General features: G+C 64.3%; 1 protein-coding gene across 1 annotated transcript; it reads left to right on the top strand.

The window, feature by feature from the left end:
• Positions 1 to 641: 641 nt before the first annotated feature.
• MRPL23 (mitochondrial ribosomal protein L23) lies at positions 642 to 7,501 on the top strand. Its single transcript, XM_059067989.2, has 5 exons — positions 642 to 717; positions 2,391 to 2,513; positions 3,383 to 3,465; positions 4,108 to 4,181; positions 7,274 to 7,501. Exons 1-5 carry the CDS (start codon positions 701 to 703, stop codon positions 7,436 to 7,438), a joined length of 462 nt encoding a protein of 153 aa, XP_058923972.1. The 5' UTR covers positions 642 to 700; the 3' UTR covers positions 7,439 to 7,501.
• The last annotated feature ends 4,193 nt before the right edge of the window (positions 7,502 to 11,694 follow it).

Raw genomic sequence — 11,694 nt, 5'->3', positions numbered from 1 at the left:
GAGGGGTCCCCCGTGAGGGCTGTAATGTGCAGAGGCTGGAAATGGGGTGCCCAGCAGAGACCTGGAGCAGTCAGCAGCCTCACAGGGGAGGCGTGGCTGGGGCACCTGGCTGGGGGGGTCTCAGGGGATGGGGAGAGGGGCCCAAGGCAGGGCCCCAGCTGGGCCGGACAGAAGGACTGGGGTGGGGGCAAGGGAGGGAGGAAGGAGACCACCTCCACCAGGTGGAGAGAGGGGCCTCTGACACACCCTCCCCTCCCCAACTCCCCCAGCCTCCCACCTTGGCCAGCGGCTGGAAGAGGGGCAGGCTCTGGGCGGGATGATCTGCAGTTATCCTGGGCACGGGCGGCTGCGTGGGGGGCATGCGTGGTGCTCCACTGGTGTGCTGGGCCCAGGGTGGAGGGGGGACCTGTGGGACTGGGGTGTGCTGCCGGGCATGAGCGGGGCGTGAGGGGTGGGGAGTGGGTACTGGGTGTGCGGAGCTTCAGGAGTCAGGTGGGGCTCAGGTGCGCGGGGCGATGGAGCTCAGGTGGGGTCAGGCGGGGCTCAGGTGCGCAGGGCGGTGGGGCTGGGGCGGGACGCCGCCAGGTGCGGCCCAGGTGCGAGGGCTGCGCGCGTCCTCCCGGGTGCCAGGGGGCGCTGCGGCGGTGCGGGGCCTGGCCGGACACGCCCCTCCTTCCGGCCGCGGCCCCGGAAGCATGCGATGGCGCGGAATGTGCTGTGAGTGGGGGGTCCCGGGGCGCGGGGTCGGGGGCGTGGCCGCGCCCGGGACTTTGCTGCGGGGGCCGTGCCGGGCCGCGCGGATGCGACTCAGAGCCCCACGCGGAGCGTGCGGCGTCGAGGCGCCCGTGGGGGCGGGGCGGGCTTGGGGCGGGGGTGGTCGTTCCGGAGCCGGAGGGGCCCGGGCCGCCCCTTGGGGGTCGGGCCTGACGCTTGGCGAGGGCGGATGGGAGAGAAGCTTGGCGGTTCTGGGCCCCGCCGACCTCGGCCTTCGGTCCCCCGCGGCCGACCGCGCCCCCTACCCCCGCAGCTCCCCAGGGGCCCCAGACTGCGCCCCTTGCAGTGCTCGCCCCTGGTCACCAGGGGGAAGGTGTGAGCCTGGGTGGCCGCCCGCCGGCCTAGACCCCCACGAGGGCAGAGCGAGGCTCGGTCCTGGACGAGCAGCCCTGCGCCTCCAGAACCTGCCCCCCCCCCCTCGCCTCTCCGGCACAGCGGAGAAGGCTGTGCCACCAGGTTCTAATGGGGCAGCTGCCACGTGGGACTGGGTCGCCAGCAGACCCCCGGGAGATGTTACCTAGCACTCAGCTCACTCAGCACTCGTTCTTCTGAGGGTGCCCCGACCCGTGCCAGGGTGCCTGAGCCCTGCTCCCTCAGGATGCCACACCCTGGACTTCTCCTGACCCCCTCACGCTCCCCAGATTTGTGAGGCCCAGAGGCGGCATGAGATTTGGCTTCACTGAGCCCCCTTCCCTGGTGCTGGGTGCTCCCCAAGAGCAGGGGCCACGTGCTGTGCTGCAAATTGGTCACCAGGGACCCTAGGTAGCATCCTCAGCCCCTGCGCCCACCCTCCACCAAGACCTGTCCCCTGGGCTCCCAGTAGGCCCCTGTCCCCCTTGCAACCCCTGTGGACCTTGGGCCCCCTCCTCACCCCAGCCCCGAGGCCCAGTTGGCAGTGTGGTCCTCCTGGCCCACCAAACCCCACCGGGGGCATGGGTCCAGCTGGCAGGGGCAGTTGGGTGGGAGCTGCAGGTGGTGGCCGCCTGCACCTTCTAGATGCCTCTGCTCACTTTGGGGGTTTTGGAGGTGGGGCAGGTGGGCGGTCAGCTTGTAGCTGGTGATCTGCACACACCACCTCTCCTGAGCCTCTTATCTTTTGATCTTCACGCTTGTCAAGGATGAGCTGGTGTTCCCAGCACAGGGGGTGTGGAGGTGGCCCCATCCCTTTCCCCACTGCGGGGGTGGGCCAGTGCAGAATAAGCTGGTTCTGACCGATCCCACCTCACCTGAGCTGAGGGAGCTAGAGGGCATGCCCTGTGTGGGGCCCATTCCTGGAGGGTGACAGCCATGCGGGGGCCGCGTGCCTTTGGGACCGGCACTTTGAACAAACACATGACTCTGAGCCTGTTTACGGGGTGGGGTGGGCATGTCCTCTGGCCTCTGTTCATGAATCATTCACCGGTCCTTTCCAAAGGCTGACCTTGGGGGTCAACAGGCCACACTGCCCCGGGGACTGGGGACTGGCTGCCCACGCCGGGTGAGCAAAGGGGGTGGCCTGAGGGTGACTGCCCCCTTGGCTCCCCGGCCCCATGGGCGTGATGACCTGTGGACCCTGCTGTGGTGTCCCGGGAGCCTCGTGTTCTGAGCGTTTGACACGACCCCTCTCCCCCTTGCAGGTACCCTCTGTACCAGCTGGGCAACCCCCAGCTCCGGGTCTTCCGCACCAACTTCTTCATCCAGCTGGTGCGGCCCGGTATGGCCCAGCCCAAGGACACTGTGCAGTTCCGGATCCCCATGGAGTAAGCCCCCACTCCCTGCCCCCAGAGGAATTCAGGCTGGGGAGTGCCCCGAGGGGCCCACAGCCCTAGAGGTGCCGCCGGACTCCACTGACAAGCAAGGTTCTTCCTGCTGTGAAAATTATGCAGGCAGCTCCGCACTGTCCGAGGTCTGGTGTGTGCAGAGCCTTGGGGTGTTGCACTCCCCGCTGCCTCCTGGGAAGCCTGGCCTGAGACCTGATTTCTTTTCTTGCCTCGGTCCTGGCTGCACTTTCCAGGAGGCTGGGCTGTGACTCCTGCACCCGCTCACTGTGGCTTCCAAAGCCTTCGTCCTCAAATCGGGCCTTCACGGAGGCCCCGATTACCGAAGGGACACAGCCTCCCTGTGTCCCATGCTGAAGTCTGAGGGGTTCCGGGGTTGGCTTGAGCTTCCGTGTGAGGCCCATGTAGGGTGAAGAGGGAATGGGACCTAGCCCACCATATCCCCTTGACCGTCATTTCTGGGAAGTGGCTGCCGGAAGGGTGATGCGGGCAGGACAGCAGCTGCAGAGCGGGCGGCTGGGCGCTGTGGGCAGCTCCTGGCAGCCAGGGGGCACTCGCAGACCCTCCCGTCCCTCCCCTTGAAAGCTCGGCCCCCAGGGAGTATGACCAGTGGGAGGGAGAACAGAACTGAGTCCTGGGGGCTGGTCCCCCGTCACCCCCTCACTGCTGCGTCAGGATGCAGGTGTGCTGGATGGGAACCAGGGGCTGCATCTCCGAGCCGGCGGGGCCCGGCCTCAGCCTCCCCTGAGCCCGCTCGCACCCGGGGCCTGCGGTCAGCAGCGCACCCCGTCGGCCAGGCCGCCTTGTCCCTCGGCCCTGTTCAGACTTCCTTCCTTTCTCCTTTGCCCCAGGATGACCAGAGTGGACCTCAGGAGTTACCTCGAGCGCATTTACAACGTGCCCGTGGCTGCCGTGCGGACAAGGGTGCAGCACGGTGGGTGCCCAGGGCGCGGGCTGCCCTCTCTGGCGTGGGCTCCTCTGCGGAGCTCCTGTGGGCCAGGTTGCCCGCGTCACTGGCCTGGTCCCCATCTCAGCCACTCTGGCACGTGGTCCTTTGCACATGAGGAAACTGAGGCACACACAGGGGGGAGGTGGCCTCCCAGGGCTGGAACTTGGGTGGCCTGGCCCTGCCGGCTGCTCAGAGCAGGGCCCCACACTCAACCCACCCACCGGCTTCCCCGCCTGCCCCGGGGTCGGTCAGCAAAGCACTGTTTTTATTCCCCTGGGCCTTCCTCGTTCCTTCCTGTTGACCCCTGCCCCCCAGCCCCCGGTTGCCCAGTTGTAAATATGACGACCCTCCGTCGAGGGGAGGTCAGACAAGAGCCTCTGTGCTGACAGGGCAGAAAGCCGTTTCTTGAGTTATTTTAGACACGTTTGGGTTTTTGCCGAGCAGAGGTTGGCGGTGGTGGCGCCTGCCTGTACGAGCCTGGCCTGGTGGCCCAGGGCGTGCCGCCTGCAGTCTGTAGCCCGAAGGTGCCTGCGTGTTTGCCTGTTTCTAGAAAGTGGGTTCCTGGATTAGTGGGACTGAAAACTTCACGCTGGGAGTGAAGGTTTTTGTTCCCCCCCCTTCCAACAGGTTCCAACAGGAGGAGGGATTACAGGAACGTCAGGATAAAGAAACCAGACTACAAGGTGGCCTATGTGCAGCTGGTGAGCGCTCACCCCGACCGTGACCCGGGGTGGGCGGTGGGCATGGTCTTGGGGCCCCAGGCTGGCACTTAGCTCTAATCCACATGGAGCCCCAGGAGGAGCTGGGGTTCAAAGCACAGCTCAGAGGTGGGAGGGGACGGGTGTTGGGCAACTTCTTGGGGGGTCAGCCCTGGACGTGCAGAGGGCGGATTGGGGGTGGGTTCAGACAGAAACCAGGGCTGGCAAGCGTCAAAGCAAGGAAGCAGTTAATGCCATGGGGGTGGAGGTTCCTACTGGGGCCTCAGTGTCAAGCCAAACCACTTGGGGTGTGCTGGAGTCCTGGCCGACCCCCTCTCCTCTGGACTGGACTGCGGCGTGTGACACACTCCCCCAGGTTCTCTTCGCCGTGGCCCCTTCCTAGCGACGGGCTCCGGAAAGAGGGTCCAGCACCCCATCGGAAACTTTGCCGACTGAAAGCTAGACCTGGCTGGAGGAAGGCACGCGTTTTTCAAGCCCCTTTCCGGGCTTTTCCTTTCCAGCCTGAGCTGCCCCCAGAAGCACTTTCCCAGATATGCTCTTGACTCAGAATGGACAGCCTTGGCCACCCAGCACCAAGGCCCCGTGGACCGCAGGCAGGATTCCTCTGCCGCGGCAGGTGACCTTGGACCTGCCCACAGAGTCTGTTAACTGCCCGGCGTTTGAAACCCTGGGCGGCGGGGGAGGGGCTGGGGGGGTCTTCCAGTTTCTTTAGTTTCCTCGTAAACAGCCTGGGTCAGAGCTGGGAGCCCGCGGGCCCTGGGGCCGCTAGATGGCAGTAGCGCTATTATGAAAACACCCTCCGGCCCCAGGGCCTATTTTGGGCCTTAGGAGGCAGTTTGTTGAAAGACCAAGTTAGCATGGCCGCTTTTCTGAAAAACAGTCACAGTTGTTCTAAACAGGGGCCCCCGTAATTATTTGGCCTAATATTTGCTGTGCATAAAATCAGCCAGTCCAGGCAGGGAGAGTGGCCGTTGGCCTTATAAAGACGCCTGTGTCCTCGGTGTTAAATCGGGCCATCTGTCTTTGTCACGGCGCGCCGGCTGACACCCCATATGTCGGCGTTCGCCACGAGGCCCTTCAGCGAGAGCTGTGGTTACAAGTGGCTTTTGAGTCATCCGAGCCCTCGCGCTCCCCGGGCCCCACCTCGCTCTGGAAGCTGAGCTGCGCGGCCTGGGATCTGGGATCTGCAGCTGCCAGCCGGCCGCCGTTCTTCCCCTGTGAAATCAGGGCAGCGCAAGTGGGAGCACAGGGCGTCCCCGCCGGGCACGCTTCCCTCCGTTGCAAAATTAAATTTGTAACGGATCCCCCCCACCTCCACCCCGCCCGACTCCGGCAGATCTGTGCCTGGAAACCGGCCGGGGGCTTGGACACTCGCCCTCTGAAGGGGTCCCCTCTCTGTCCTCCGTCTGCGGAGACGTCCTCCCCGTGTGTCCCTTGGGGCCTCGTTTCTGGGTTTCTCATCACCGAGCTGATGGCAGAGCACACAGAGGTCCATCAGAAAGACAAGTGAAATTCCCAGATTTGTTCGGAGTTGGCTGCTGCGGCAAAGCTGGTCCCCTGTAGTGGGGGTCCCGGGTTTCCTCCTACGAGCTGATAACCGTCTCTTTGGCTCAGAGTTGGGGAGCTAGCGAGCCTGGGTCACCCCACAGCAAGGAGCCTCGGCCCCCAGGCTGAAGCTGATGCCTGCTGGTAACAGAGAGCCTGCTCCCCGGACCCCGCCCACCCCTCACTGTCCGGGCCGGCGTCTTCGCTTTTCACTGCGACACTTTCCTCCCCTCCTGTTCTTTTCCGCTGATCAGCTTTGGAAGGATGGAGGGGTTTACTTCTGAAAGTACAAGGGGAATTTCTCTAAGAAGGGAACCCCTGGGAGCCGCAGTTGGCCCCCACACCCGGCGCTTGTCTCGGTGAGAAACGAGGAATTTCTCCCAGCGGCGCCCTCCGTTTTTTCCCAAGCTATTGTGGATTGCCATCTTTGTATTTATATTTTAAAATGTCATTTTGGGTTTCCCCCACCTCAGAAAACTAGCAGAATCACCTCGGTATATTAAACATAAATCCCCCATTCTGGGCAATCAGCCCTGCATGTAAACTATTGCCCTTTGGTATTTTAAAGAAGAAGAAAGAAAGTTTTGAAGTGTGTAAGCGAATCCTCCTGCAGGCTGGCTACCGAGCACACGGTTGCTGCCTTTCATCACTCGGGGCCTGCACTCCGCGCCATGTGAGCAGGATTTATAAACCTCCCGTTCTCAGGGCCGAGTATGTGGGCTGTTTCAGATCACGCTTGGCCGCCTGCCCGATTCCAAATTTCTTTACAAAACAAGGGTCTCCGAGAACCAAGCGCACTTCACTGATTTTACTTATTAAAATTTTCCAGATCCTTCTCTGCCCGTCTGGAGGTGGACGGCGCAGCCCTGGGAGTGTTGGCCCGGGTCTTCCCCCCGCGCCCGCATCCTTGGAGCTGCTTTGCGATGTGTAGCATGTGGAGGTGGCCCCGCACCTCACGTTGTTTGGGGTCCCCTCCTCCCTCCAGCCCACTGCCGGGCCAGGCTGGTACCCCCTCCACGTGCTGGGGGTCCGGGCTGGGACTTGGCCGGCACTCACGTGTTCTGAGCTTCTAGTGAAAGACGTAAAACCAGTTAATTTGCAAAGCCGGTCTTGATTTATAGACTGCTCGCATGTACGTTTCTTTGTACGTTACATGCTTTTTATTTGCCAAGCTCTGAGCCGGGGAGGAGGGTTAGTCTTTAATGTGGGTAAAGGCCTGTAGGTATTTTGGGTGGAAGACGTTCCAGGGAGGCAGCAGACACGATCTGTGCCTTGTTTCCTCGCCCCGACTCCTGCCGGGAGTGGGTGCTCTGCTGGGCTCCCCCGGATGGGGACACGCTGCCTGAAGAGCTGGCCTCGATGAGGGGCCTTGTCACAGCAGTGGTTTCCACTGCGGAGGGCCGGGGCCCGGCCTGCGTCTGTCCTGCAGGCTACGGGCGGGCAGGTTCCATCTGGCCACAGACCTTCCCACGGGGCTCCCGGCCTGTCCTGCCTGTGCTGCAGGCTGAGCCCGTGTCTTTTCTCCCCAGGCGCACAGACAGACCTTCACGTTCCCAGATTTGTTTCCTGAGAAAAAGAGGCCTGAAGGCAGTTCTGCGACTGAGGACCTGCAGGACCAGGTCCTGGAAGACCAGCGGCGGAGGCAGAGCTGCGACCCCCGGCGCGGGGGCGTCCCCGGCTGGTTCGGCCTGTGACGGGCGGCTGACAGCTCAGCTCAAATAAAAGTGCTGCTTGTGGAGACCGGCCCAGGCCCCCCACCCTGTGCTCTGTGCTCTGTGCTCTGTGCTCTGGGCCCTGTCCCCACCCTGAGAGCAAGGGCCTGGCCTCGGGCGTGCCCGCGTGTCCGTCCCGGTCCCATGGGCCCAAGGCGAGCCAGGCAGGCCCAGAACCCTGTCCGGTTGGGGGGAGGCCCACTCCCAGAGCGCCCAGGAAGTCATATCCCGCGCTGCTCTGCTTACGAGTTTGCTTCGCGCGGTTTGTGGGGGAGATCAGAGTGAGTGCTGAGGGCAGGGGTCGGGGTGGCCGCGGGAAGAGAGCCCGTCCGGGCTGGGGGTCCAGGGTGGCACAGCCCAGTGTGGTCTTGAGCGGGGAGGGTGGGGGAATCCAGAGAGAGTGGAGATCTGGGGAACAAGCAGGAAGGCATTGTGGGTGCGCTCAGGGAGCCAGACGACATTGCCCCTGGGGTGGGACCGCAAGGGCTCAGGGACCACCCTCCTCCACGGCCTCCCGGCTCCCTGTTCTGGAGCTTGGCTCTCCCCTCTGCGGGGGGCACAGCGGGGAGCCGGGAGGCCGCCCCCTCCACCCCGAGAGGCACGTGTTGGGGGGGCGTCACGTGGGCCTTTGAAGCTCCCCTCCGGCTGGAGGGTGAAGGTCCGGGCAAACTCCACCCTTCAGCGTTGATTTAAAGTGATGGGGAGGGTCGGAAGGAGGCTGGAGGCCGGAGTCAATGGTATTTTCCTGAGAGAAATAATTCATGGGGCCCCAAGGACCCCGACTCCAGGCCAGGGGAGGAATCCCATGCTTCATCTGCTGCACTTCCAGAGCGGCCGCCCGCGCACCCCCGCCGCAGCCCCCACACCCTCCCCCTGCGGCGGCCCTTCCCACACGGCGGCCCCCTGCTGTCCCCGCTGTGCCCTCCACATCCCCCAGGGCTGGTGGATGGAGTGGCCGCAGCAGCTCCGGGTGGGGGTGGGACACAGGGTGTACGGCACGGAGCCGAGTGTGTGGGGCAGGGGTGGGCTTGCCTTGCAGGGCGCTGAGTAACAGGAAACGGGCTTCAGCTGGGGGGGCTGCTGGCCCCCCCACCCCCGGCACGGAGCCTTGAGAAGGCGCTGTGTGACACCCCTGCCCCTCCCTGGCTGGAGGCTGGAGGCTTGGCAGGGAGACAGCCGGTGCCTCCTCGGGAGGTCTCTCTGCCCCAGGTCGGTGGGCCCCCTGATCATCTTCTCTGAGCCTCCGTCTCCCCCTTCCTTGCCTGGCTGGGAGACGGCGGTCAAGACTTCTGGTCCCAGCATCCTCTTCCCCTCTGCTCCTCCACACGTGGGGAACAGAGGAGGGTCTCCCGGGTGCCCCCTAGGCTGGGTGTCATCCTCCCCACTCATGCCTTTGCTGGACAGCCTCACGTGGGACTGGGAACAGGGAGGGCCCAACCCAGTGGACCTGGGGGCTCCCTTTCCCATGGCGACAGCCCCTTCAGGAGCCCCCGGGGCCAGCGCCTGGGGGAAAGTAAATGGACAAAGGAAGAGGGCTAGAGCCCACGCTGCCGGCCCCTGGGCCCCCCCTTCTTTATGGCCGTTTGTTGCCTTGCGGGGGCTGTGAGACCCGGGATATAGCAGGCGAGGGGAGGTGCTGGGGGCTGGGCCAGCCGCCTTCTCAGTCCCCTGTGGCTGCCACGGGCCCTGCTTGGAGCCAGCAGGCCTGCGCTGATGAGTTATAGTTGCAGCAGTCCCGGCCTGTGGCCCACGGGACGCATCGCAGACCCCCCAGCAGCTCCAGGTGAGGCCCGGCCGCCGGGGCTGCCAGGATGGAGCGGAAGCCCATCTGGCCGCAGCCCCTCGGCCAGCGTCTGGTTTTCCTCTTCAAGGGCCAGAGTCTCCCCGGGGCCGCATCACGCTGTCATCTAGCTCCACGTGCATCGTTTAAGTAACCGACTGCAGGTGACCCACCGCCTGGCCGGGCCCCTCGGCCGGGGGTTGGGGGGCCCGCTCACTTCTGCAGCTGGGACCCCCAGTTGAGTCGGGGGCTCCATCCTCTGGCCTCTGGGCGGCCTCATCAGGGGACCGGGGCCCAGGGACACAGCCGGTCGTCTGGGCTACCCCTCCCACCCACCCCTCAGGCCTTAAAACACAAAGGAAACTAAAGAAATCAGTCCCCTTGAGGGGGACTCTGGAGGGGGTCCCCTCCCACCTCCCGACTTTCCTGTAATTCTGAACTCCATTCATGAACGAACGAATGCATGAGTGTGTGTGAATCACCGGTGGACCCCCCAGTTCAGCACGTCAGCTCGGCCACACGGGAGAGCCCCGCCCTGTCCGCGGGTTTGAGAATCGGGCAGGGCCTGGGGCGGGGTCCAGGTGGGCCCCCAGCCACGAGTTTCACTGAAGCTGGCGGCTGCCGCGCTGCTTCCTGGCTGTAAAGAAACACTCACCACCGCCCCACAGCACAAAGGGCAGAAGAGCTAGCTGGTCAAGGGCTGTTCTTTTGTTTTCAAACAGCTTTACTGGGATATGGTTCACACCCCTGCGGTCCCCCATCGAAAGCGTGTCACTTGATGTCTTAGCGTTCAGGCAGGAGTGCACCTATCGCTGTGATCAGGCTACCCGCCGAGCAACCCCGCGCCCTCCTGCTGACACGCGCCAACCCGCACTCCCCATCCCAGCCCCGCTGCCGACACAAGCCTGCTTCCGTCTCTGCGGCTTTGCCTGTTCTGGACCTTTCTTGGAAATGGAGTCTGTGCTGGCTTCCGTCACTCAGCATCGCGCGCTCGGGCCCGTGCTGTAGCCGGCAGCAGGGTTTCCTTCCATTGCGTGTAGGGGCCACAGTCTGTGTATCTGTTTGTCCGTGGATGGCGCTTGGCATGTGTGTTATCATGGCTCGGGGATGTCAGGTGCTTAGCCTGGAATGTTTCACGGGAGGCCGGGGCTGCCTCACCACCAACAAGGGTGTTTATCAGTCCCTGGAAGTCCCCGAAGGCTGTGGAGAGATGGGCCACGTCCGCAAACTGCCCGGCTGCTGGACAGGGCCTGGACTGGGATGTCAAGCAGCCTGCCCCCTCGGGGCCCTGGGAGCCAGCCCCACTGGGGTCAGGATCGGGGCCGGGCGGGCACAGGCAGGGGGTTTCCAGGCAGCCCCAGGACCCCCACCCCTGAGCCTCTCTCCTTCCCTAAACGCCGCACCTCAGATCCAAAAGACACTCGGCTCCGGCCCTCGGAAACCCTCCTTTCCCCAGGCATGGGCGCTGCCACACGCGTGCACTGGTCCCCAAGTCGCCCTGCGTGTGGGTGCCTGTCGCATCCTTGTAACCGACGCTGAGTCCCGTCCGGACAGAGGTTTCCACCTCCTCTCGGAGCTGAGCTGGCTCTCTCTGCACGTCCCGCCGTGTGCAGGGGCACCCCACCCCAGGGAAACCCCTCTATTTCTCTTTTTTTGTGTGTGTGTGTTACGCGGGCCTCTCACTGTTGTGGCCTCTCCCGTTGCGGAGCACAGGTTCCGGACGCGCAGGCTCAGCGGCCATGGCTCACGGGCCTAGCCGCTCCGCGGCATGTGGGATCCTCCCAGACCGGGGCACGAACCCGTGTCCCCTGCATCAGCAGGCGGACTCTCAACCACTGCGCCACCAAGGAAGCCCGAAACCCCTCTATTTCTTCCAGCGCCCCACACCTGCCTCCCCGGCCTGGCCCTGGGGCGCTTGGCTTCTTGGGAGAAAGGGAAAGGTGCCCCGGAGACCTGGGTCTCCTTCCCAGGTTCCCACCCGCCCAGCCCGGGGGGAGCTGCACCCCACAGGGCTCGGGCCAGACACCCCAAGACAGACGCAGGGACACCCAGGCCAGTGGCCCGGGAAGCAGCGGCCACGACAGCTCCCCGCGCGGCCCGCCAGGCCGACCTGTTCAGCATCTGTGTCGCTCCTTCCTGACTGAGATCATCCCCAGCACCAATGCCCCCAGATCACTTCATTATTTCTTTGTAAATAGGGCTTTTCCTAGTCAAAATAATCACCATGTTTTGTGCTCTGCTCCCACATCTGGCTTTGATTGGCCCCCACCTCCTCAGGTGGACCTGGACCCCTGACGCTGTGACGGAGGGAAGGCAGCCCAGCCCGCCTTCCTCCCTGTGCGAGGCCGGGCCTGGGGGACCCCGGTCCTGTCCCTGCACAGCTGCCCTCCGGCCTGGGCCTGGCTCCGTGGAGCACATCCTTGGTTCTGCCTTTGCAGAGTTGGGGTCCCGGCGCTCC

Source organism: Kogia breviceps, chromosome 7 (assembly GCF_026419965.1).
Source record: "Kogia breviceps isolate mKogBre1 chromosome 7, mKogBre1 haplotype 1, whole genome shotgun sequence".
NCBI classification, from domain to species: Eukaryota; Metazoa; Chordata; class Mammalia; order Artiodactyla; family Physeteridae; genus Kogia; species Kogia breviceps.
Note: the sequence above shows the minus strand (reverse complement) of the source record. Positions and strands in the feature narration are given on the sequence as shown.